Source organism: Leuresthes tenuis, unplaced genomic scaffold (genome assembly GCF_036924035.1).
Source record: "Leuresthes tenuis unplaced genomic scaffold, fLeuTen1.0.hap1 SCAF_6, whole genome shotgun sequence".
Classification (NCBI taxonomy): Eukaryota; Metazoa; Chordata; class Actinopteri; order Atheriniformes; family Atherinopsidae; genus Leuresthes; species Leuresthes tenuis.
The window spans coordinates 2,792,985-2,820,708 of record NW_027325360.1 but is presented as its reverse complement, the minus strand read 5'-3'; the positions used below and the strand labels follow the sequence as shown (position 1 = coordinate 2,820,708).

Below are 27,724 nucleotides of genomic sequence, written 5' to 3'. Positions count from 1 at the left end.
ATGGAGTTTGGAAGAGTTTGGTCAAGATATCAGAGGACGGTGCTTATCTCTATGATGATGTTCAAACTGGGTAAGTTCTCACCAGCAGCAGCTCAACCGCTCCATGTATCGTTGTGTCTGAGTGGAGAGCAGGAATGTTGAAACATTCCTGCTGTGAATGTTTATATAGTTTTAATCCACACTTTTAATGACAAACTTTGCCTGTAAGTTTAGTGCTTTTGTGCAGTAATGCTTGGTGATGTGTGTGTGCTCATGCATGACATTGTTTTGATGTGTGCTTGGAGTCACTATCGCAGGAGCGTAAGAGTCAAAAACAGTTGGAACTCAATTTAAAAAGTTAAAAAACATATTATCACTGCATTTACCACCAAATTAGATCCAACATCCTAACGTTTTCACTTCTATGTAGCCCCTTGGTGGGTGTTTAATCTACAGCATGTGCACCCCCTGTCCCAGGGTGTGCCTGGGTGTGCATGGGTGGGGGTGGTCAGTCAACCCCATCAACCCTATGAAGCCCCGCTGACCCATTTTTCCCGCAACCTTCGTTTGTGTGAGGCGTCTGAAGCTCATTTAAGTGGTGGCACACCAGCCATAGCATAATGGCTGTGGATGCCATTGTTAAAGATCACCATGGTAACGAGCCGAGCGTCCGGCTGCACAGTTTTTTTGTCTCCTTTGAATGGAGAGGTCGATGGGTATTAAGCAGCATGGAAAGAGACCTGGCACTCTGCTCTAAAGTTTTAAAGCTACGAATAAGATGAGAACGACTGGCGCTGCAGAAGAAAAGTTTGGTTTCTACATTTCCTGCGTCTGTGAAAAGCAGAGAATGTTTTTTTTAAAAAAAACATCTTGAGGGCTGTAGATGAAGTCCAGCCGAAACAACAACGGCAGCTTTAAAATAGAGGACAGAATCAATAATTGGGCTTCCTGTGGTGCTGTCATCTGCAGATGATGCACACAGGGGAGTCAAGTGCATGTGTCAGAGCCTGTGAGTGAATACAGCCGAATCTGGTCTGCTGGGAGACGGAAACCTGGAGTGAATGCACTGAAAAAGTAAATTATTCTGCTTTTTAAAGTACACGCAAACATTATTTATCATGTTTGATATTCTGAAAACTAACCGGACTTTCATATTGAACATGGCACACATTCTGCCTCCAAACCAGACACAAACCTACGCCTGTGACGGCACACAGAAGACAAAAGGATGTGCGTCACAGACTCTGTAGCTGGGACTGAGTCAGGGGGCATTTGTGCATTTTTTTTGCATTAAGCAAAGCAGCCACCTGCTGTGGAGTCTCTGGAGCACAAAGCTGAACCCTGGCAGAGGTGCTGGTCTCTTGTAGTGATTCAGTAAAATTCCTCTGAGCTCAACTTGTGGGTTCGTAAGGGGCTTCCCTTTCTCTGTGAATTCCAGTGCAGCTCCTCTGCCCTGCAGTGGGACTCTATGTTGACTCTCTGTGTTTCTGTGCTTCCTTCTGCCTTTTACACCTGCTTGACTCCTACATGGATCCCACACTATCTTTACATATTTAATGCATTCCTACATAGCACTAACTTCATTTATATTGTGTAGGTTTTGGACAATGTGTCCTTCCAGAAGTTGAGTTCATATTTGAAATGTTCATATCAATTAATCCAGTGACAGGCCAACAAGATGTATCATTCTTTATCTCAATAGTGTCTTTCTTTCATGCCTCGCCTGTGGGTGTCAGCTTCAAACTAAGTAATTCCATCTGTAATTAGTCAGATGACAGCAAAGTTCTGTGGTTTGAAGAAAATATGTTAAAAAACGGTAAAAAATGTGCTTTTATTGGGGGATATTTAGCTGCTGATTCATACACATTTGGCTCTTTTTTCTATCTTTGGGTCAACATGATTTTTTATTTCTGATGGAACATGTTTATTTAACATTTAGGCTTCATGATATAGGTAAATATATATATATATATTTATATCTAATTTGGACCGTGTGAAGCTTAAAAATCTGGATTAATTTTCAGTGTTTTGCAAAATTATTTTTCCTCAAAAATGTATTTCAGAAGGATCTCTGTGTATGAAAATAATGTGACACATATGTATCATACAAAAATAAATTATGATAAAAGGAGGACTTGAACAGAGCAAACGTGCATCTTTTTTTTAAATCAGAAAGTGTAGATCCATATCCTGTAAATGCTTTTAAAATAAACTTACCATATATAAGCTTCTCTTGTTAAATCATATTGTTAAATAGTGTTTTTAGAATAAATGCTTTAATTGAAAGCCAAACTTTTAAAGCAAAACCATTACATGCGAATCAAATCCCTGGCTTCCATATCAGGAGGTGTGATAATCAAACTCCACTCTTCAGAGATATGCTGAGGTCTCTGGAGAGCCTCAGCAGTTTGTCCTGAGGTCCCTCTACCTGCTAACAGTCGGCGGCTCTGCTCATTGTCAGCGCTGGTACCAGCCAGTGCCAGGGATCAACCCTGTCTGGCCATAACCATGATCTATGAAGTGCTTTGTGACGGGGTAGGTGGGTGTGTGTGGGAGGAGCTGTTATCAGCTCCCTGGAATGTGTGAGGGGTTGATTGGGTTTGGATGAAGGGGTGAAGAGTGAGGAAACCCTTGCTGTCTGTAAGGCCACTTAAACAGGATTCATGAGATTAGAGCTGGAGCAGGAAAAGATGCATGGTTTTAACTGAATTCAGCCTCACGGGGCTCCTGGAAAGGATCCTCTGGGCTTTCTTTGACACGTGGGGAGAAGAGAACAATGACAAAAACAAATAAAGTAAAACTGACCTCAGGATAGGCAATGAGAGATACTGGATAAAAAGATAAAGCAAGACGAAAGGACTGACTGGAAAAGGCATTAGGCTGAGATCAGCAAGTGGGAAGAATGGAAGAACTGTACAAAAACCTTTAAAACGTAAAGTAACTGTCACAATCTATCGGTGTGACTCTGATGCATGCTTACCTTCTTCAAAGGGAAACATTTCCAGCCATCATAATATTACTGCTTTTATTACTACCTTCTTGGACTCTGATGTAGCACAAACAGCAGAGTGCATCTCAGACTTTATCAGCTTTGGAAAAGAAGGAGGAGGAGGAGGAAGGTTTGGTGTTAGATGGAAGTGACAGCAGATGCCCAAGAAAGGAAGCGGAGGTGTTGAGATAGTCACAGAGGGAAATGAGGAATATGGGTGTTATATGGAGGATACTAACACATTGTTACTGGGATGTTGTTGTTAGAAGATGTGACCATTCTCTGCCATGTGATTGGAAGGGTTTTATTCCTCCTGCTGTGACTCCATACATTGCATTTCTGCTTGTGGTAAATGTCAAACACCTCGTTAGGAGACAGGAGAGGAAGGTGTCAGAATTTGCCTGCTTGACATAGACATCTTTTATCTTTCTTAAGGTTCATAAAGAGCACTTTTAAAGCCAGGAAAACATAAAGTAAAATGGTCTTACTCCGTGTATTCAACGGTGGAGAGTTTAAGGCATAAAATATGCTCTTGTTCTACCCTGTAGGCTCAGGTTTAGCTTCTATGGCCATGCTTGGTCTGACCATTAAGCTGTATTGGTTAAAATGTCACACCTTTCTAGGTTAAATAAATGTCCGGCTCATTGGTTTGGTCCAGGTTTTCATCAGTGTGGTCCTCTTTCACCATAAAATCTGGGATTTTTTCATCCTTGACCTCTGCTGGAGCCTGTTTTCTACCTTTTTTCAGCTGTTTTTGAACAGTCCTCAATAACTCTTTTCCCCCTCCTTGAAGGTTTCCTTTTTGATGTTTGGTGCAGCTTTTTCAGGTCACTGGTGATCTGGGCTTTGTTACTGGGGAAGTACCTCACCGTCATTGTGGGAATAACACTGTCCATGAAGAACTTAATGTAATCTGCCACACTTGATATGATATCCACGTGGCTCACAGACAGCATTCAAGCATGTGGACTCAAAGCATCGCCTTCTTCAGCCCTATGAGACCATTTTTTCCAAAGTCTGTACTGGGGCACGTTCTGGCCTAACAATGTGAGGAGAGCTGGAGGTGAGGAGAGCTAGATTGTAGTCTGATTTTGGACATCTTTTACATAAATCAAGCATTTTATTTTTTCTGGCAGAGCAGTTGAAAGGTTAGAATTGTAGCTCCTCCACCAGAAGAACTCAGATGAACTTTCTTGGTAGATAATGGATGTAAACTCCCAGCTGACAGTTCAATGTCCTGCATGCAGAGCCTCTCCTTAACAGTGTCCAGGATTGCACCATCTGTTGCTAACAAGCACTGCGATACCTTCTGTCTCTGCTGGCTCATGTCATCTTAAAGTCAGGTAAAGAGGCGTTGGAGTTGGGTAAATGCTTCTGCTGCCATGTCTCAGTTTCTTGACATTCTTTCTGTGTCCCCCTGAGTGCTCCAAGCTCATCCATTATGTTTTCCAGCACATTCATCATCAGTATCAAGGGGAAACCTGGCCTCTAAGTCTTTGCCTTGCTCCTGAATGACAGCCGCAGCGTTTCATTTTCAAACGGTCCAGGATTTGAAGGCTTTTTCCATAAAGGCTTTAGTTGGCACCGACGCCTCACAGCAGAGGGCTCCAGCTTCGATCCCCACCCCGAGCCTTTCTGTGTGGAGTCTGCATATTCTCCCCGTGTATGCGTGGTTCTCCAGGTTCTCCAGCTTCCTCCCATTGTCCAAAAACATGCCTGTTAGGTTAATTGGTGTCTCTAAAAGTGTCCTTAGGAGTGAGTGTGAGCGTGTGTGGTTGTTTATCTCTGTGAGGCCTGTGATGGACTGGCGACCTGTCCAGGGTGACCGCTGGGATAGGCTCCAGCCCCATCGCGACCCGATGGATTAAGCGGGTATAAAAAATGGATGGATGGCTTTTGTTGACATTTGGAAAGCTCAATTAGTTGCTACTGTTTGTAAAGAACTCTTGCGTTGGAGTTTTACTCATCATAACAGATTTAGTAAAAGTGTCAAAAATACAAGGAGAATCCAATCAAGAAGCACAGCTTGTAGCATACCCAGCTGAATGATGGTCATAGGCCTTGACTGATGGTTCATAGTGTTTTATTTTAGTGAATTCCTTCACTCATGAACTCACCTAAGAACTAGAAAAGGTTTTCAACTTACATTCTGATTTTCAACACACATACCATGAAAGACAACAGAAGGCACATAATTACATTGTTTTTACATTAATGAACACACTTGTAAATTAACTATAGAACGACCAGGAGCTCGGCTAACTTTTCTGTGTGAAAGATGTGTTCTTTAAGGGTTAGGGTTCTTTAAGTCCTACTTTTCTGTGTGGAAGATGTGTTCTTTAAGGGTTAGGGTTCTTTAAGTCCTACTTTTCTGTGTGAAAGACATGTTCTTTAAGGGTTAGGGTTCTTTAAGTCCTACTTTTCTGTGTGAAAGACGTGTTCTTTAAGGGTTAGGGCTCTTTAAGTCCTACTTTTCTGTGTGAAAGACGTGTTCTTTAAGGGTTAGGGTTCTTTAAGTCCTACTTTTCTGTGTGGAAGATGTGTTCTTTAAGGGTTAGGGTTCTCTAAGTCCTACTTTTCTGTGTGAAAGATGTGTTCTTTAAGGGTTAGGGTTCTTTAAGTCCTACTTTTCTGTGTGAAAGATGTGTTCTTTAAGGGTTAGGGTTCTTTAAGTCCTACTTTTCTGTGTGAAAGACGTGTTTTTTAAGGGTTAGGGTTCTTTAAGTCCTACTTTTCTGTGTGAAAGACGTGTTCTTTAAGGGTTAGGGTTCTTTAAGTCCTACTTTTCTGTGTGAAAGACGTGTTTTTTAAGGGTTAGGGTTCTTTAAGTCCTACTTTTCTGTGTGAAATACGTGTTCTTTAAGGGTTCTTTAAGTCCTACTTTTCTGTGCGAAAGACGTGTTCTTTAAGGGTTAGGGTTCTTTAAGTCCTACTTTTCTGTGTGAAAGACGATGGTAGTTATATATAGCATGTGATTGTACTGGAACCCAAACCAAAATCCTGAGCACATTGTTCTTCTAATATTTATTGCAAGTTTGTAATCCAAGCTTAGCTCTTTTAGTGACATTCCTAATATACTTATGCCTCACTAACTATAGTGGGTAAAATCTCCATTAACTAAACTGATCGCTGCTAGCACTGGCAGGTAATAAGTTTACATTTTACAACCTGTGCTTCAACATTAAATCTAAAGAAAAGAGGTGCTTCAGATAGGTTTCTAAGCACTTACAAAGGTCATATGTATAGATGGCCAGCTATAAACCATAGTGCAGCCAAAGCTAAAGGGGGAAGGTTAGTTAGCTATGTGGCTTTGGTAAAATTTCCAATCATGTTTAAATTACCAGGCGATGGAGTGACAGACACTGGTATAATTAACACTGATTCATATTTGCTAATGTGCATATATCTTAGAATTTTGATTATCTTACATTTTTAGGGCATGACAAGCTGTCTCTTTTTAACCATGCATGTCTTATCAGCTGTTTAACAGTCCTAATCAAAAAGGACAAATTTTTTCCTCCATACTTTTGCTTTAAACAGAAGTGTAAAGTGGAGCAGTGGTCCTGGTGATTTATTGATGGGATTGAAATAAAGTTAATAATTGTTTATGCGTTTGGCAGAAGCTTCTATCCAAAGTGACTTATAAATGAGGATAAAAAACTGGAACTTCACATTCTTTTTATCCATTAACTGACTTGATTTCTCTTTTGATCATTCAGTTATATGAGAATCTGTACATATTGCTTGTGGTGATGCATTTGATCTATATCGATGATTTGTAGGGTTGCTGAAGTGTTTCAAAGAATAAGTTACGATAAACACATCTTTGAAATGATAAACCTTTCTTCACAGTATGCTTCTGAGCTTTTTTACAGACACACTGGACATTGAGATTTATATTTCTAATATGGGCGTGTTATTTCCCATATATTGTCTTAACAATTGTTATTTTGTTCCTCTCCAGGCTTCCTATGCACAGCAGCAGCAGACAAGTGTTTATCATCCCCCTGCAGCAATGGTGCAACCTGTGTTGACCACCATGATGACTATGTGTGCCTGTGCCCCACAGCACCCATATCATACACAGGCAAACACTGTGATGAGCTTTTTGATGCCTGTTTGAAGGAATCTTGCGCTAATTGTACCAGCAAACTTGGGACTAATGAATTCACCTGCAGCTGCCCAGAGGGCTTCACAGGACTGCGATGTGACGAGGATGTTGATGAATGTCAGAGCAACCCCTGCAAAGGAGTTAAGTCCTACTGTGTCAATCGAGTCAACGGCTATTCATGCCACTGTCCCACTGGACTGGGAGGGGATTACTGCCAGGTTAATGTGACTACTTGTTCAATGGAAACTTGCCAGAATGGTGGCACCTGTAGGGACATCCTTGATGCTGGGCACCAATGCCAGTGTGCTGCTGGGTACCAGGGGTTGAACTGTGAGGAGAATATTGATGAGTGCCAGTCTGACCCCTGCCAGAATGGAGCCATCTGTAAGGACGGGCACAGCGGCTACCAGTGTTTTTGTGTGCCTGGATTTCAGGGTTACCACTGTGACTTGGACATCAATGAGTGTGCCTCCCGACCCTGTCAAAACAATGGCACATGTCTGGATGAGGTGGATCATTACACGTGTGACTGCGCTCCAGGTTATAAAGGTAATGTACTCTCTGAAGTCAGCCAGTTTCACGACAGGCTGGACTTTTAAAAGGGGAGATTGATGCTGCTGCTACCTAAAAATCTAAAAGACTGTTTTAATTTTCAAGCAACCAAGTTCTCAGACCACAGATGTATCTCTTGGGAAGTAGAACTAGATTTAAAAGCCCTTCCTGTTATCGTAGTTATCGTGCATTCAGAATACGCCTTTAAATTAAATTTAATAAAAACATACATTGTAGGGTAATATATATATAAATTTCATGTTTCAATTTATTAAATATTTTTACCCATAATCTTTATTCTGTTTAAACCACCATACCAAACCCATGCTTATTGATTATTTGCCATAATAATGTTTCCAATCAAATGGGACAGAAGGTCACTACATATGTCAACAAAGACAGGAGCACACTGGTGCTTTGGAGACAACAGTAAGGCCCAAAAAACTTACAAACACCAACATCTGGCTTCTCAAAGCCACTGTAAATGTTTAACCACCATTCAATCTTCCATCAAATGGTTATTATGTGGTAGTTTGGGGAATTTACTGCTCTGGCTCTGATCAACACAGGATCTGTGGGAACCAGAACCTTGCTTGGTAATATACAAGTTGGCCAAAGGCCTCCAAGAAGGCTGGATATCCTTAACTGCTGTTCCGTGCATGAGCATAGGGAGCAGTCAGAACCTTCCCTCCCCTGCTATGTCTAGTTGCCACTGCTGCACACACCAGCTCAGGCTTCTTCCTCACTGGTGGGGTGATGTTCCATGTCCCAAGAGCCAGTTGGTGACATCCTGTGGCTTTTTTGGGGCCAGGCTGAGCTCCAGGGCCACCGGGCACTCGCTGGCAAGCATAAACTATCATTTTAAACTGTTTGAATTTAGTCAGTAAACACAGGAAATATGGACTGTTCATGCCTAATTATACTCCCTGGCTAAAAATCAAAGGTGAGCCCACATCTAATCAATGACTCCAGGGTAATTACTTATTGTTCACATTAGAGAGACCTGAGTTCCAAAAGTTTGAGTCTGTCTGAAGCGTCTGAAACTGAAATATCCTGCTTCAAAGTAATATTTCAGCCCAAAACTGACTTGGTATTCCTTTAGGTCTATAATGAGTTATGACCATAACATTATTCTTATTTAATGATGGCATTAAAGTCCTTAAAATGTGGGAGTAGAAGTATAGTAAACATGGAAAATATACTGGCTCATTTCACACTTGTGTACCAACTAAAGATTAAGATTTCACAGCAGCTTTAGTCTGGCGGCTCCTGTGTTATTGTGTTATTTTGGTACTGTACCTGTGCTAAGATAATTAAGTGTGTTGCAAATCTCACGCTTTGGCCCTCTGCCGTTCTTGCTCTGGCACCTTTCAGGGATTAACTGTGAGGTGGAGATTGATGAATGTGAGGTCCACCCCTGTCAGAACGGCGCAACCTGCCAAGACCACGTTGCCATGTACTTATGTGAGTGTATGGCCGGTTTCCAGGGTCAACACTGCGAGGTCAACATTGATGAATGTATCAGCACGCCCTGTCTGAATGAGGGCAAATGCATAGATGGGGTCAACAGGTAGGATCATACACACCTCCCTTAGTTCATCATTGGAAAATGTGCCTTACATTGATTTCCTAGACTGTCTAATTTACTCTTAACTTTAAGTGTAGCTTTTACCTGAAACTACGTATGAAACTGTATACATTCTGATGAGCTTTTGAATGACAATAAAGGAGGAAGATGAAATAATCATGAAGCATGATCCCAATTACAAACTGACTGGAGTAGTGTGCACTAAAGGTCAATCAAATGTATGATGTCAAACTGAGCTTAATTCAGTTATTAGATACCAAAGAAACAGTTTGAGGGTGAAAACCTTTACAAAAAACTGAAGCTCAGGCAGCATCCTCATACAGATCCAGCTTTGTTGACTGGTTATAGCAGAAAACCTGCTTTAATTATATTAAGGCTTAGATAATACAACGTTTAAGGTAATAACTGCAAAAAAGTCACATTTTGTTTTTATTTTCGTACTTTTAGATGAATTCTACTGCATGCTGAGTCCAGCATAAGGCCTATGTGTCATCCAGCATTGTACTATGTCTGCTTGTGGCTGCATGGCAGACAGTAAAGTTGAACAGGGATAAGAATTAATCCTCAAAGTGATGAGTCATTACATGGCTTGAGGTGCTCGGAATACCTGGTGCAGCAGTAAAACCAATTGGAATAGCTGGAGATACGGATGCCAAGAAAAGCTCACTGTGTAACAGTGTAACTTCACGGTGTATTAACAACTATATTTATATTTACCATATAAATATATAAAAAAACATATATAATATATCTATATCTCTAGTGTATTGTTACTTAATTTGCATGGATAATTGTGAAAATTGGAATTGTGATATGTCTCATTTCTATAGCTACGAGTGTGATTGTGACGGGACGGGCTATGAAGGCGATCTGTGTGAAAAGGATATTCCTGAATGCGCGTCCAACCCTTGCCAGCACGGAGCCGCTTGCTTAGAGGGAACCAACCAGTACGAGTGCCTCTGCTGGGAAGGTACATGTAGTTCAGCACAAAATATTTGTGGATCAAATGCCCTATTTTATCACTAAACTGAAATCAGAGAATCACTTACATGTTCAAATTGACAGAACAAACACACATTAATTCCTAATATTTAATCCTAAATATCATATTAGGATGACAGAATGAAATGTTTTGCGTTTTTAGTGTTTGTGCTCATGTGTTCATGCATATGTATCCAGGTTATGAGGGAAATAACTGCCAGGTGGATATAAATGAGTGTGAGCAGCATCCATGTGACAATAGTGGCAAGTGTTTCCAGCGCTCAGATGTCCTGAACTACGGGGTACTTCCTGAACTCAGCATGGTTAATTTCAGCTATGAAGCGGCAGCTGGCTTCATTTGCCACTGCCTTCCAGGATTTACTGGTAAGCTTTCCATTCAAATGACAAATACCAAAGTTTCTTCATGCACTGTCCCTGTATACGACCAATCCGAGCATGTCCCACTTTTAGGAGAAAACTGCTCCGTTAACGTAGACGACTGCGAGTCTGCTCCTTGTCAGCATGAAGGAAGATGCCAGGACCTGGTCAACTCTTATCAATGTGTTTGTCAAGATGGCTTTACAGGTACGAAAACCCCCTTATCTGCCCTTTTTTCTTCTAATCTCCTAAGAAAAACATTTTTTCTACATTGCTCTTCATCCCCAGACATCAAGAACAGGTGCTATCTTCAGTTTACACGTAAAATTATAGCATGGGCCTGTGCCCCATGAGTCTGTTGGCTGAAGCAGTCATGCAGAAGTATGATTTATGAAATATGACTGCAACAAAACGCATGGATGTCCGGTTTAAAGAAAACATTGCATGCATCTGCCCAGATATAAAGTGTAAAGTGTACTCTGGTGATATTGAGCTAACCTGAACGAGACAATATCTTAGAAAGAGCAATAGCTGTTTGGCTTGACAATGATTCTGATTCATTTGCTCTGCAATCACAAAACAGTGATTATTTCAACACTAAACAGGAACAGTACAGTTTTAAAGAAAGGGTGTTTGAATTTAGAAAGTAAACGCTGTAAAACTCCATGCGATAATTTAATGAAATCAACGTATTTTTTCGTGTTGACAACAGTAAATGTGCCTGCATGTGTAGTTTCATGTTTTCATTTTGAAGCTTGAGACTCATGCATGTCAAAACAGACGGTCCTGTTATTTTATGAACCTGTGATTATTCTTGCCGCATTGATAATTGCGCAAGTGACCACAGCGCCATTACAGTTTTGGTGCTTCGGGCAAAATGGACTCACAACAGTTTTCTGCGTAAACAGCAGTTCCTGCTGAGACTAAAGCGCCCCGACACCATAGGAATAGCTTCAGTACAATACGCTTTAAGAGCATTTAAAAACACAGCAACACACACTAGTTATGCTTCTTTACACCCTCCTTGTAGCGCACAAGGTTACAAAAATCGAGTGGTGCCATAACACAAAGTGATGAATTTGCCGGCTACTGTGACTTTTGGTGCACGAAGTCGTGTAAAAGGGTGAGAACAAGCATTTGATATAAAATGTTGGAATACTATAGTAAGTTTAGGCTCCGAGTAGGTTGTTCTACTGCTTTCATGACATAATATCGCTGATGAATGTATAGATTCAACCTATTAATCATAATCTGGAAACTACGAACATAACCGCAGACAATATTCTGTGTGGTGGAAACACTTCTTATTGGTGCCAGTGGCAACGCTTGACATGTGTCATATGACCGCCCTGACAATACCCCACCAGTGAGTTTTTGGCTTGATTCTCAAATGGCATGAAAGACTGAATTCTTCATGTGGACCAACAGGCCTTTCTGAGCTTCATCACTTGTCCATTCCGCCATATTTTAAGTTTTAAGGTTAAAAACCATGACTTTTACATTTTACTTATGTTTACACGTTTTTTGTTTAATTTCTTTATATCTATTTATCGATCTATTGTAATGGCGGGAACCTTTGAGGAGCTCAAATGTAAAATCAATCAGAATACACTCCTATTCAATGTTGACTCTTATTATAAAACTCTTATTGTGAAGGAGGAGAAGAAGAACATCCTTTAAAAAGAGCTCTATGAAGAATAGGATAAAGTTGAACTATTGAAACATTCCAGCAGCTCAAAAGCACTCATCCTTCCTATGTGGGACTCTAAAGGTCTGAACTGAAATAAGCATCCTCAGTGGAAACTGGTGGAAGCAGATAACCTTGAAGCCAGGTCTCAAAACCGTTGTTGGCCAGGCAATAAAGGGTTAATCCTCCTTATTCTTCATGGCTAGCCAAGGCATTAATTCCTCATTAGAGGAGATTTGTCAGTGCATCACTCAAAACAGGAAGAACTGTACCAAACATTGACCTTAAAACACAAAAATGTGAGGCATTTAGTCAAAAGTTCTCCTCAACAGGATGCAAAGTTCATTTTCCAACACTATTATAGGCATTGGCTGTTGAAGCCACGGCAGAGCAGAGGATAGGAGAGGATGAGTGGGCATATGTTTTGGAGGAGCATAGCAGAAAACAACAAAGCCAATAAAAGGTGCCATATGTCAGGCATCCATCTTGGGCATTAAACAGGGGGTCTCCTAAGAAATTTATCATGGGGAAGCAAGATTAAAGCAAAGCTGCTTAGGAGCCTAACTAAAGTCTCACGAAGAGAAGACAATACAAAACAGGGGTCTCTTTAATTTCTTTGCTAGGTTACAATATAAACATGTCAGACTTGTGCAACAGCAGATGACATAAAGCATTTAACATGAAAATATGGTTTTATTAGCTTTGCAGCTTGTGTGTGTGACATGGTTATGGCTGTTTAAGTGGCTGCGTCTTAATCCAGAAGCACTAACACTATCCTGTTCATTTCACTTTGGTAATGCTGCTAGTGTTGGTTTGACTGAGTTTTTAAGGCTGATGGGCGTCATGTAGAGTTGGAAAAATCAGAAGTAATCAACACGTCTACATGTCTACAGTCAATTTCTGTTAACTGGATAATAACAGTGTAAATTGTAATGTGTTGGTGTCTGATCTGATCTAATTTAAGACCAATAAGGCCCAGATGATCGGCTGATCGGCTCTTTTACATGTCAATATTCACAGATCATGCACACAATAATAATGCATGATGTGCCGTGATTTATATTAAAACTAAAGGACATGTTCCATCATCCATTAAAGCTTGCTTTAGCATGATGAAGTGTGCTTATGTGCTGTATGTCCAGATCTTCTTGCTTGTAATTGTCCTAAATGTGAGGTGTTTACCCTCAAAGTGTTGAGCTATTTTTGTTATACTCACTTTAAGCGTCCTTCCCTTTAACACATCAGATGTTCCCCTCACACCCAGGCTTTGTGGTAGTTGGCAAGTAGACTGCTCTGGGATCTTTGGGTTAAAGGTTGTTGAATCTTGATAACAAATGAAAGAATTGAGGGATATTTTTTGAACATATTACTCAAGCATAACAACCCACACACCCTATTTTCATCACAAATCAAAGAACAGAACACAGAATACTGAGAAAAGTTTATAAAAACATTGGCAGGTTTGTCATACAGAATTTCACTAAAATCAAGATGGACTTGAAGAAAATGCTCCAAGACCAGAGAGAGCCTTAGAATCTACACATATATATATATATATATATATATATATATATATTTATTATGTGGTAATCAAACATAAACCCTGGACAGGTCACCAGTCTACCACAGGGCCACATGGTGCCAAAAGCCCACCTTCAGCCTTGAACCTGTAGCACCTCCTGCTGGTTCTTTCCAACAGTTCCTGCTGCAAGTGGGCATCGACAAACCAGCTCATGGCGGCAGCTGGGGGTGGGGTTGTGGGTGGGTGCATTCCTCTTGTCAACTGACGGGAGCCAGATGGAGGCTTACTGCTCTGCTCGGGCAGCGCTGCAGAGAGTGTGAGGGAGGGAGGGAGGGAGGAACAGTTTCAGGGAGTGACGAAGGAGGGAGGAAAAGAAAAGGTGGGCAGGGCAACCATGTAATCACTTCTGCCTGTGTGCCTGGTACAGAGTGGAGGAAGTCCTGCATAATAAAGTAGAGCGAGGCAGAGAGAGAGGGAGGACCAGGTCTCCTCTGTCATCATCAGTGTGAGGAGTGTGTTGGCAGGTTTTTTTAGTGGATCATGAGGGGAAGGAGGTTGATGCTGCTGCTGTGCTACTGCTGTGGGCCACTGTGCCTGACAGGTAAGGTATGCTTCAGCCATTTTTAGCGTGACAGTTTCATAGGAGAAAGTTGTTTGCCCTTGCTTATAAGGTGAAGTCTTGGCACAGACAGGATGAGCAGCTTTACTGTTCCTTGGGTGTGGAGTACGTTACAGGACTATGTTAATGGAGGTTGACTGCTGTCAAGGATTAATGTTGAATGCCGTTTGATGAGGCAGCTCTGACCACCAATCGGTGAGGATGAGGCTGTATTTAGTGCACATTATGTAGAAGCTTTGCAATACAACAACGTCCAGCTGAAACTTTCACCATGACAGACTTAAATGTTTTTAGGAAGATACAAAGTCTTATGACTTTGCAGACTCCCACTGTAGTTTTCTGCTTGATTAAACCAGCTTTGCTTGTTTTTTGCAGTTGTAAATTGTAGCAATAAACGTCATTAATCATCATTATTTTCTATTAAGGTGTACATTGTGAGGTGGACATCGACGAGTGTGACAGCAATCCCTGCCAGAATGGTGCCACCTGCGAAGACTATGTCAACTCTTACAAGTGTCACTGCCCCAAGCCGGAGCAAGGCTGGGAACCCTGGGGTGGTCAGAACTGCGATGTCACCTTAGTTGGCTGTCGACAGCACCAGTGTCAGCATGATGCAAGCTGTCTCCCTGTCCTGACGAGCAGTAGCGAACACAAATACATCTGCCTGTGTCAGCCTGGCTGGACTGGACAACACTGCAACACCTCTACCACCTTCTCCTTCAACTCAGAGGGTTACGTCCATATTCAGCTCCCAGTTGTTGAGAACAGGACTAAGCGACAGGCCAATGACAAAAGCAAAGGATTCCACATAAAGCTTCGTTTCAGGACCACTCTGCCAGATATGGTGATGTTCTACCGGGGAACCATGAAGCACTTTGTCTCACTTCAGGTTGTAGAGGGCTTCCTGCAGGCCAAGGTGAAGTCAGGGAATGTACTTCAGGTGATTTACCCCGGCCGGGTCAATGATGGAGAATGGCACCAGGTGACTGTTACCATGGATGAGAGGCTGGTTCTGACTGTTAAAGGACCTGGCTGTGAAGAAGGATGTCAAGTAAAGGATGGAGGTTACAACCATCTGATTTTGCTCCATCCCAGCTTCCTCCAAGAGCTTTACCTAGGAGGTGTACCCCAGGAATATTTGGCCCACTTATCCAGTGCAAAGGGATTTCTTGGCTGCATGGAGGACCTTGAAGTTGACCATAAGCTGTTGCTTCCTCAGGACCTCATCAGAGAGGAAAATAAAGGCTTGGAACTTGGATGCTCCAAAAAAGACTGGTGTCAGGACGACCCGTGCATGCAGCATGGACAGTGTGTGGACATGTGGGTTCGTGCCCGCTGCCAGTGTTATCGGCCTTACTACGGAGAGCACTGTGAAAAAGGTACATTTATCCATCCATCCATTTTCCATTTTTACAGTAAAGATACTCTTTATAGACTTCTGAAGACTGCTCAGAGTTTCTGAAACAAGTTAACTCCAGTTGTGGCCTAAAATTAGCCTAAAAAAAGTACAGTAATGCAAAGACAGTGTTTGAGAATATCAGTTTCACTGCTAGCTTGGTTTTTTTAAATCTGCTTGATGAATATTACTTTGGTATAAAGCAACACTGGTTAAATCTTGATAATCAGAAATAGAAGCACTCATAATAGGAAAGATGACCTTGGGGAAGTTTCACTGTCCTAACGTCTTTATATTAAAAAAGTATAAAAGTTAAGATTGCAAGAAGCTACTTTATGGACCTTTGTGTACTTTGCTGAAAGATTCCCAAAATGCACTTTTTTGTCTCTGTTGCAGTGAAATTTTATCCTAATGAAAATAGATTGAACAGTATTGTAGGATTAAGCTAACTTGTTTAGCTTTCATCTTAAATAAACACCTCTGCCTCAGACATCAGTGGGAATTTTTGCTGCACCTTCAGCAGTTTCACAGCTTTGTACTCGTGTTAATTAATCATCTTTTTAATCAAACTTTTATACCACACAAGTCAACTGAGAACTAATTATCATTTACAATGACGACTTGGCAGGAGGCAGCACAAAGACAAGCAAACAACAAAAGACTTACCAACAGTACATTATCATGCCAATTTAAAACGGGTTGTAATATGACAGGCTAATAAAAGTAGCTATAGCTAAAAGCAAATACAACAATCACGGCCTGCTTCCATTACCAGATCTTTAAAAGATGAGGATGATGTAAAAGAACCGAGCTTCAGATGATCTAAAGCAGAAGGTAGTGGGGGTGAGCAGGTTTATGAAGCTACTCGAGCGAGGAGTACGGCTAATGTTATGGAAATTTAGTATTGAGTGAAGATGAATGGTGTTTCAGAAATATTAACACATTATATGTATGTATATTACCCTGAGGTTGGTTTAACTATGTTCAATTCTCCAAATTCGTGTTATATTTTGTGCAAGAAATGTTTGTTTTTATGGTATAAAAATGTGGTGTGATGTGTGGTTTCCATCCTAAGTTAAGCTTCAGTACATATAAAGCTATGTTAAAAGGTTGCTTACATGCCACCACTGCTTTAAAGCTAATAAAATCGGTGTTTCTGTGCCCTGTGAGCCGGTCTTTTCGGTAATATAAGTGTAGCATTTCTCACGGTGTTGGAAAAATATCCTGACAACTTTGTTCTTTCCAACCCCAACTCAGAATACCCATCGTGGACATTTGGCCATGAGACCACCACAAGCTACTCTGCCTTCAACATCTCAGACAACCACGGAGACAACTTCACAATTTCCTTTTTAATGCGCTCCCTCAAACACAATGGCTTGCTTTTCCAGTTCCATAGAGAAGGAAAACCCTACCTTACCATCTATCTGAGGGAAAACACTGTTGCCATCTACAGTCCTCACACCACCCTGCTGTCAGAAGCCAAATCAGTCACTGATGGGAACACTCATTTGGTGACCATAAAGGTTCAAAATGGCCATGTGGTCTTTCCTAAAGCCGGGCACAATCGTGCCTTAGGAAACGTTAGCATAGAGGCAGGAGATGTGGCATTTGTTGGAGGGCTCCCTGCAGGCAAGAACATGAATGCCTGGGGTGGGAACTTTAAAGGTTGCCTGCAGGACATTCGAATGGACCACAAGCAACTAATACCTGGAGATCATTCGGAAGGGTTGGAGGTGTACCAGGCAACCAGTGACAACGTGCTGCAAGGGTGCCACAGTGACAACACTTGCCAGGTAAAGAAGAAGTAATGTGTTTAATCTGTCATAGGAGCTCAACTTCAGCCACATTAACATAAATCCCTCTGGTCTGATACCAGTTTACAACGAAGCTGACACTTCCAATTGAAGATATTTCTCATATTCAAAAGCCTTGCTGTTATCTTAGTTGTTCATATGTTGCTTTTTTTTAGTCTGTATGGTCTGTGAGGCACATGCTTTAAGACTGTAAGTAGTGCTACGACAGTTACGGTCATCACAAAATCTATTATTCTCAATGATAATCACCAGTCCTCCTGCCTCAGCTGCACACTTAAGGGATCACCTTAACTTGCAGTTGTGTGACAAAGCTTTGTTAGCATCACTGTAAGGCTAATATAATGTATAATATACATTGTTTATGTACCTAGCAGACTCTTTTATCCAAAGCAACTTACAGGTAGGCAGATAGGGTAAGGGGGTCTTGCCTAAGGACCCCTACTGGAGGCAGTACCTTTCATGCAGGGGATTTGAACCCAGGTCTCCCACATGGAAGGTGGCAATCACACCATTACACTATCCAGCTCCCATTGTAATATAATCTACTGTGATTTGAACTAAATGTATTGAGTTTTTGAGAAATTTTAGTGTAATACAAAGAATTGGACACCTTAAGCAGTAACACTGCCATCACTCGATGGGCTTTCAGGAATGCTTTTGAATGTACTGCTTTTTATCACATATTCAGTTCAATGAAAAGCCCCAAATAAGCAGTTTTGCATTTTGCCATTTCTTGACCTGTCTTATTGCCACTCTGTACTGTATTGACGCCACTCTGATCTCATCATGTATGCCTTTGATCTGTGAGATACCACCCAGTCCCAGTCCTCTCTCATCAGGTAGGAGATCCTCCCACTCATCTTTTAATACTTGTGTGTGCTTGTGTATACGCAGAATAAGCCATGTTTCCACGATGGAGAGTGTCAGGTCACTTGGAATGACTTCAGGTGTAACTGCTCCATGAAATACTCAGGCCGGCTGTGTGAGACACGCCTGTGGTGCATCGATGCGCCATGTTCTGACGGCGCTCGCTGTGTGGATCTACCTGATGGTTTTGAATGTGAGTTAGTCCTTCGCAGTAATTATGACTGCTTTTTATTAAGGTAGGGCAAGTAAAGTCAGGGCAAGCCCAGTTTATTTGTTTAGCCCTTTAATTCCTAATCAGGCTTAGGCCCTTTTCAGACACGGGATAGAGAACATTGCTAGCTTTGTCAGTATATGCAATCAGAATCATTCAAGTTTTGTTTTGTGTATCATTTAGACAGAAGTCAATCTTTGATTCATTACAGTAATGAAGAGGGCCAAAGTATGCATGATAATGATATCAAAGAAGACATTAGGTGTTACAAGAAGTAGAGGAGATGCCAGGAGAATAAAGATTATTATTTAAACTGCTGAAACTTAGGCATTATGTTTTAATTAAGGGGAAATGGGAAGCTGCAGAATGTATGTACAGCAATGCCAACATAAGCTATGAGACAGTGATATAACTGTATGATGTTCTGATTTGATTGATTTGAATGCTCTTTTATGACTATATGTAAAATATTGGTTGCTGTTTGTAAACGCAACAGAAGTGGTTTGTTAAAGCTGACCCTACACCAGCCTCAAGACCGAGATGACCCTTATTGACTTGTTGTTCACCAGCACAGCTGCTTCTTTCTATAGGAGCTGGATTGAATATGTATGGCTGAAATCATTTACCAAAAATTCCACGGACACAAACTTCTCTACTTTTTACTCATCGAACCAGTTATTTACAGTTAGTATAGTTTCCCTGTTTTTCTCACTCACAACACTAAGCTGCAGCTTACACACTCAACATCTACCCGTGTTATCCCCACATAATGACCTTTATCGGCCATGTGCTGCTGCGACATCCTGCTACATTGTACAAATGTGCACCCAAAAGGAGGGGAAAGGGTGATGCGTAGCTTTATTTCACTGACACTGCTTGAAACAGATCATAGACTCATGTACCATCCAACAAAACAGTGCTTTAAATGATCTTCTTCAGTTGCGATACCCTTTACTTTGCTGTGACGGTTAAAAGTAAAAATAAGCAGCAGTATAAAGAGTTAGGTCTAGATATTACAAAGTAAAGATAATTATACTTTCTTAGCACTTACAGATTTGTCACATGGAGGCTCCACCACACAAAACAACAATCTGTACTTATGTTGCTATCTCACATGTTTTAACTCCGATTGTCACACTTCTTTGTTTGGGATGTGCACAAATTTACCTTTTATATGATTCCATTGAAAGACTGTCCTCTGTCCAAAAAAAGACCCCAAATCTGGCTTAAATGTTTGTATAAATTTACAAGCAGTGATTGGCAGAATTTTTTGTCATCTTCTGGTATTTTACAAAACTGTTAATGATATTGATCGTCGTTTTCAGAAACATGTTTTTCTTGTTTTTCACCCAATGATCAACAAAATTTGACTTCTTTGTCATTTGTCTTCAAATCACAAACTATTTTTACTTTCTACTGCACTGAACCTGGAACTAGTGTAGTCTTACAAAGATGTTGCTGATAAAGTAGTATGTGTTATTCTTTCAAAGCCACATGAGAAAAATGAAGAGTGGAAGTAAATCGAACTCTCTCAGATAGGCTATTCATCAAGGCATTTTACAGTTTGTACTGTACAGCAGAGACCTCTGAAGAAAGTGATGTCACATATTTAAAGTTGCACTGAGGAAGCTACTAAAGGGAGTCAATCAACATTAATTAAACCCGTCTGAAGTTTACACCAGGATATACGTTTTAATGTAATTCAACACATGCAGTGCACCGGTAGTTCCAGTAACTTTGCTTACATGATCCCCTCCAACAGGTTTAACTGAGGCTACTTTCCAGGACAACTCTCTCCAGTATGCTGCTAACAGCTCCCTGCAGAGCCCAGTAACCAACATCACCTTAGACATACGAACACGGGACGAGAACGGCATCTTGTTACGGGCTGCTGGTAGAACTGAGGTCTTCTGCCTGGGCCTACACAACTCCAGCCTCTTGGTCAAACTGGACAGCGGGGCTGGAGCGGAGTTGCTGGCCTTCACAAGCGACAGGACCATTGCAGACGGCGCATGGCACCGAATCCATATTGGCATGGTTGATCCAACACAGTCAATGTCTCGCTGGCGCCTCACAATAGATGGGCATAGAGCTGGTGGCAGCTTCAGGGATGGCGGCAACCTTAACTTCCTTAATGGTTCCCTAATCAGGCTGGCAGAGAAATACACTGGATGCTTACGGGAGGTGAGAGTGGGCGGCACATACCTGCCACTCGTAAATGTCCCAGACACCCCTCAGCAGAGCCGGTTCTCCAAACTCAGCGGGAATGAGCCGAGTATTGGATGCCACTGTGCACCAGTTTGCGATTCCCAGCCCTGTTTGAACCAGGGAGTGTGTCAAGACCAGTTTAATGACTTTAACTGCAGCTGTACCCCTGGATGGGAGGGGAAGTTGTGTGAGATGGAAATAAATGAGTGCTCATCGGCTCCCTGTGCCCACGGTACATGTAAAGACCTCCTGGCAGACTACCAATGTGACTGTGAGCCTGGATACAAAGGGAAAAACTGTCAGGACGAGGTGGACAACTGCCTTGAGTTCAGCTGTGTAAATGGGGGAGTCTGTGTGAAGATGGTGGACACTCACTCATGTTTATGTCCTCCTGGCTACATTGGCAAGCGCTGTCAGTGAGTATAACGTTTTTTATTTAAGATGTTAAGCTTTTGGCCCCTGTCACACTTCACTTGATCACTATATTGTAGCGTTATAATTGCTGTAAAGTAGGAAAAAGAAACGGTCAAAGGCACACATCAAGTCAAACATTGAAAAGCCTTCATTAAAATAACTTTCATGAAGAAAATCTAAAGACGGGGTTCATGCAGAGCTGGATCACTGTCCAACTAATAAAGGTTGTTTTCAATTCAAGATTCAAGACAGTGCAGAGATAGGACGATACACAACAAAACAGGACAATACACGACAGCACAGGATGATACACGACAGCACAGGACGATACACAACAAAACAGGACGATACACGACAGCACAGGATGATACACGACAGTACAGGACGATACACGACAGTACGGGACGATACACGACAGTACAGGACGATACACGACAGCACAGGACGATACACGACAGTACGGGACGATACACGACAGTACAGGACGATACACGACAAGACAGGACGATACACGACAGTACGGGACGATACACGACAGTACGGGACGATACACGACAGTACGGGACGATACACGACAGTACAGGACGATACACGACAAGACAGGACGATACACGACAGTACGGGACGATACACGACAAGACAGGACGATACACGACAAGACAGGACGATACACGACAGTACGGGACGATACACGACAAGACGGGACGATACACGACAGTACGGGACGATACACGACAAGACAGGACGATACACGACAGTACGGGACGATACACGACAGTACAGGACGATACACGACAGCACAGGGCAATACACGACAGCACAGGACGATACACGACAGTACGGGACGATACACGACAGTACAGGACGATACACGACAGTACAGGACGATACACGACAGTACAGGACGATACACGACAGTACGGGACGATACACGACAGTACAGGACGATACACGACAAGACAGGACGATACACGACAGCACAGGACGATACACGACAGTACGGGACGATACACGACAGTACAGGACGATACACGACAAGACAGGACGATACACGACAGTACGGGACGATACACGACAAGACAGGACAATACACGACAAGACAGGACGATACACGACAGTACGGGACGATACACGACAAGACAGGACGATACACGACAGTACGGGACGATACACGACAAGACAGGACGATACACGACAGTACGGGACGATACACGACAGCACAGGGCAATACACGACAGCACAGGACGATACACGACAGTACGGGACGATACACGACAGTACAGGACGATACACGACAAGACAGGACGATACACGACAGTACAGGACGATACACGACAGTACAGGACGATACACGACAGTACAGGACGATACACGACAAGACAGGACGATACACGACAGTACGGGACGATACACGACAGTACGGGACGATACACGACAAGACAGGACGATACACAACAGTACAGGACGATACACGACAAGACGATACACGACAAGACAGGACGATACACGACAGTACGGGACGATACACGACAAGACAGGACGATACACGACAAGACAGGACGATACACGACAGTACGGGACGATACACGACAAGAAAGGACGATACACGACAAGACAGGACGATACACAACAGTACGGGACGATACACGACAGTACAGGACGATACACGACAGTACGGGACGATACACGACAGTACAGGACGATACACGACAGTACGGGACGATACACGACAGTACAGGACGATACACGACAAGACAGGACGATACACAACAGTACAGGACTATACACGACAAGACAGGACGATACACGACAGTACAGGACGATACACGACAAGACAGGACGATACACAACAGTACGGGACGATACACGACAAGACAGGACGATACACGACAAGACGGGACAATACACGACAAGACAGGATGATACACGACAAGACGGGACTATACACGACAAGACAGGACGATACACGACAAGACGGGACGATACACGACAGTACAGGACGATACACGACAGGACGATACACAACAGCACAGGACGATACACGACAAGACGGGACGATACACGACAGTACAGGACGATACACGACAGTACAGGACGATACACGACAGTACAGGACGATACACGACAGTACAGGACGATACAAGACAGGACAGGACAATACACAACAAGACGGGACGATACACGACAGTACAGGACGATACACGACAGTACAGGGTAATACACGACAAGACGGGACGATACACGACAGCACAGGATGATACACGACAGTACGGGACGATACACGACATGTCAGATACAAGATAATGCGGTGGACATAACACTGAATACAGAATAGTCACGAGACAAAATTGATAAGCAGCACAAATCTCATCATGTTATGCTAAACTGCTGCTTTGTGTGGATGTGTGTGAAGAAGTGCATCTGGTGTTCATTCATATTGTTTTACCTTTTACCCAAGATCCCTTTTGTTACCAACGCTTTACTTTCGGAGCAGAAAAGATTATTTCTCTTTCTTTCTCTCTGATAAATTAAAGTGGATTCAATAATAATGGCAACGTCTCAGGAAGCACGAGGAATCCCTTTGTGCTTAATGTGAAGTACCAAGTGCTTTGTGTAAATGTTCAGACTCTTTCTTTGTTATCACTCCTTAAATTTTAAATATCTTAAATATTTTTGTAATAGTATAAAATAGTACTGGGAAAAGATCCTGTTTGATGGTCCCAGTTTCTCGTGCTTAAGGACCAGTTTCATCTTACAATCTAGACACAAATGTATCTATGAGTATTAAATCTATTTAAGGAAATCCCCCTTAAGGCTCATAAAGAAATTGTTTTATAGACCAGACAACTGTCAGATAAGTAAAAAAAAATAAAATATTACTAGCTACAGCTGGGCTGCAGAGTAATAAATGTTAAATTGTATTAATAAGCATTGTTATGTGTCCTATAGGTGGAGTTTCCCTCCAGTGGCGTGTGATGTAAACAGAGAGTGTTTTAATGGAGGAGTTTGTATAGGAGGTGACTCTGGAGGTAACTGCACCTGCAAGCCTGGATACATAGGTGCCAGGTAAGAGCATCACACAGGAAAATGTGTGTTTGAGGCCAGGAGTGTGCGCTTGCTGCTGCTCTGTCACTCAGTGTTGTGATAAAACCCTCTGATGTGTTTCAGGTGCGAGACAGAAATAGACGAGTGTGAGTCCACTCCTTGTCTAAATGGTGCCACCTGCCTGGACCGACTAAACCATTTCCAGTGTGTGTGTGTTCCAGGCTTTAGTGGCAAATTGTGTGAGAGCAATGTAAGTAACACCCACAGAGGCTGCGAGTCATTTTCACAGCACATGCGCTGTTATGCTTGATGAGTTTCAGGTTTCAAACTTTGTCTCGCTGTCACGAACAAACTGTGCAACACCTTTAAAACTTTACTTTAAAACAATACCTGTTTTATAACAGTATTTCATAGCGATACAATACCTTTAAACCTTTAAAACTTTACTTTAAAACGATACCTGTTTTATAACAGTATTTCATAGCAATACTCATTTTAATACAATACCTTTAAACCTTTAAAACTTTACTTTAAAACAATACCTGTTTTATAACAGTATTTCATAGCAATACTCATTTTAATACAATACCTTTAAAACTTTACTTTAAAACAATACCTGTTTTATAACAGTATTTCATAGCAATACTCATTTTAATACAATACCTTTAAAACTTTACTTTAAAACAATACCTGTTTTATAACAGTATTTCATAGCAATACTCATTTTAATACAATACCTTTAAACTTTTACTTTAAAACAATACCTGTTTTATAACAGTATTTCATAGCAATACTCATTTTAATACAATACCTTTAAAACTTTACTTTAAAACAATACCTGTTTTATAACAGTATTTCATAGCAATACTCATTTTAGTACAATACCTTTTAAACCTTTTAAAACTTTACTTTAAAACAATACCTGTTTTATAACAGTAGTTCATAGTAATACTCATTTTAATACAATACCTTTAAAACTTTACTTTAAAACAATACCTGTTTTATAACAGTATTTCATAGCAATACTCATTTTAATACAATACCTTTAAAACTTTACTTTAAAACAATACCTGTTTTATAACAGTATTTCATAGCAATACTCATTTTAATACAATACCTTTAAACTTTTACTTTAAAACAATACCTGTTTTATAACAGTATTTCATAGCAATACTCATTTTAATACAATACCTTTAAAACTTTACTTTAAAACAATACCTGTTTTATAACAGTATTTCATAGCAATACTCATTTTAGTACAATACCTTTTAAACCTTTTAAAACTTTACTTTAAAACAATACCTGTTTTATAACAGTAGTTCATAGTAATACTCATTTTAATACAATACCTTTAAACCTTTAAAACTTTACTTTAAAACAATACCTGTTTTATAACAGTATTTCATAGTAATACTCATTTTAATACAATACCTTTTAAAACTTTACTTTAAAACAATACCTGTTTTATAACAGTATTTCATAGTAATACTCATTTTAATACAATACCTTTTAAACCTTTTAAAACTTTACTTTAAAACAATACCTGTTTTATAACAGTAGTTCATAGTAATACTCATTTTAATACAATACCTTTTAAAACTTTACTTTAAAACAATACCTGTTTTATGACAGTATTTCATAGCAATACTCATTTTAATACAATACCTTTAAAACTTTACTTTAAAACAATACCTGTTTTATAACAGTATTTCATAGCAATACTCATTTTAATACAATACCTTTAAAACTTTACTTTAAAACAATACCTGTTTTATGACAGTATTTCATAGCAATACTCATTTTAATACAATACCTTTTAAAACTTTACTTTAAAACAATACCTGTTTTATAACAGTATTTCATAGCAATACTTATTTTAATACAATACCTTTAAACTTTTACTTTAAAACAATACCTGTTTTATAACAGTATTTCATAGCAATACTCATTTTAATACAATACCTTTAAACCTTTAAAACTTTAAAACAATACCTGTTTTATAACAGTATTTCAGAGTAATACTCATTTTATTACAATACCTTTTAAACCTCTAAAACGTTTCCTGTTTTAAGGTTACATACATATATAAAGTTAACCTTTTTTTCATAAAATTTCACTTAATTAGCCTGTCAAAGCTGTGAATTGATCATTTATTGTTCTCTGAAATCAGTACTTTGTTAAATAAAATTTGGGGGCACTAAGTTTATCCTATTCTTCCAACATGATCGCCTCAGTCAGACTGAATGAAAAGCATCTGTAAAGTGGGATTTTGTCTGTCCACACAGGTCCTGTCAGAGGCTGGTCATACTCAAAGGTTTTGGAGCATTGGCTCATTTTCCATCCAAAACTTTTAACAAAATGTTCAGAAAATCCGCATACTGAAATAAAAATAAAAGCATGCTTCAATCCACTACTGGATGGGAATTAATAAGCATTTTATCATCAGCATCAACAGCAGTTGGCACCAATTCTCTAGCCAAAACTGCAGATAGGCTAACATGAGAAGCACGGCAGACAAAACGCGGTTAGATACTCCAAACTGCTGACTTAATGACTGGCTGTTGGGTTGGTCGCCTCTTTAGCTTGTGTTTCCTTACCTGAAGCACCAGACGGAACCATAGAAGGTATTCGGAAAAGTGCAGCAACTTTAAAAAACATACTTGGTGGGTGTGTCTGTCAAAATCACTTCAACCAATCAGGTGAACCAAATGGAGCCAGTAAATTGCAGCAGCCATTGTTGATTGTCACATCGAAAGCCCAGTCAAAGCCTGCAATTATTCTAATAATATTATATAATATTCAATTATCGCTCCAAACTTTTTTGTTTTAGCCTTGGACAGAAAGCTTCACGGCTTCTGTGATGATTTCAGACTTCATCTGTGTGCAGTTATGGAAACAATTGTAGAAATGACTATTGATCTAAGCTTTCCTCGACTTTTCAAGTAGATTTTCCACCAGCTAATGTATACATTGCCCCCTGTGTTGTTTCGGCAGAAACAGGAGCATAGGGAGCGAGTCCCCTGGCTGGCAGTGACCATCCCGCTGACCACCCTGTGTGTGCTATTGGCCATCCTGGTGTCATTTTTCCTCGTTATGACGGCACGAAAGAAGCGTCAATCAGAGGGCACATATAGCCCCAGCTCACAGGAGGTGGCTGGTGCCAGGCTGGAAATGGGCAGTGTCCTCAAAGTGCCTCCAGAAGAGAGGCTGATCTGAGGCCCGAGGCCTCGCCTTACAGTCTCACATCCAAAGGATGCATATTAAGGGCAGAGGGAACACGTGTTCTCCAGAGTCAGACTGCTTTTACATGACTTGGAGGACAAATCACTGGCATATCCTCTGCCTGGAATAACTACTGCT

The 27,724-nt window shown here is 41.0% G+C and overlaps 1 protein-coding gene across 1 annotated transcript; it reads left to right on the top strand.

Moving 5' to 3' along the window:
* crb2b (crumbs cell polarity complex component 2b) lies at positions 1-27,724 on the top strand. The gene is made up of 13 exons (XM_072386898.1): positions 1-70; positions 6,933-7,628; positions 9,006-9,201; positions 10,050-10,189; positions 10,399-10,584; positions 10,672-10,785; positions 14,832-15,785; positions 17,060-17,598; positions 18,514-18,679; positions 20,460-21,321; positions 24,269-24,385; positions 24,488-24,614; positions 27,359-27,724. The coding sequence occupies exons 1-13, from the start codon at positions 1-3 to the stop codon at positions 27,578-27,580; spliced, it is 4,389 nt and encodes a 1,462-aa protein (XP_072242999.1). The 3' UTR covers positions 27,581-27,724.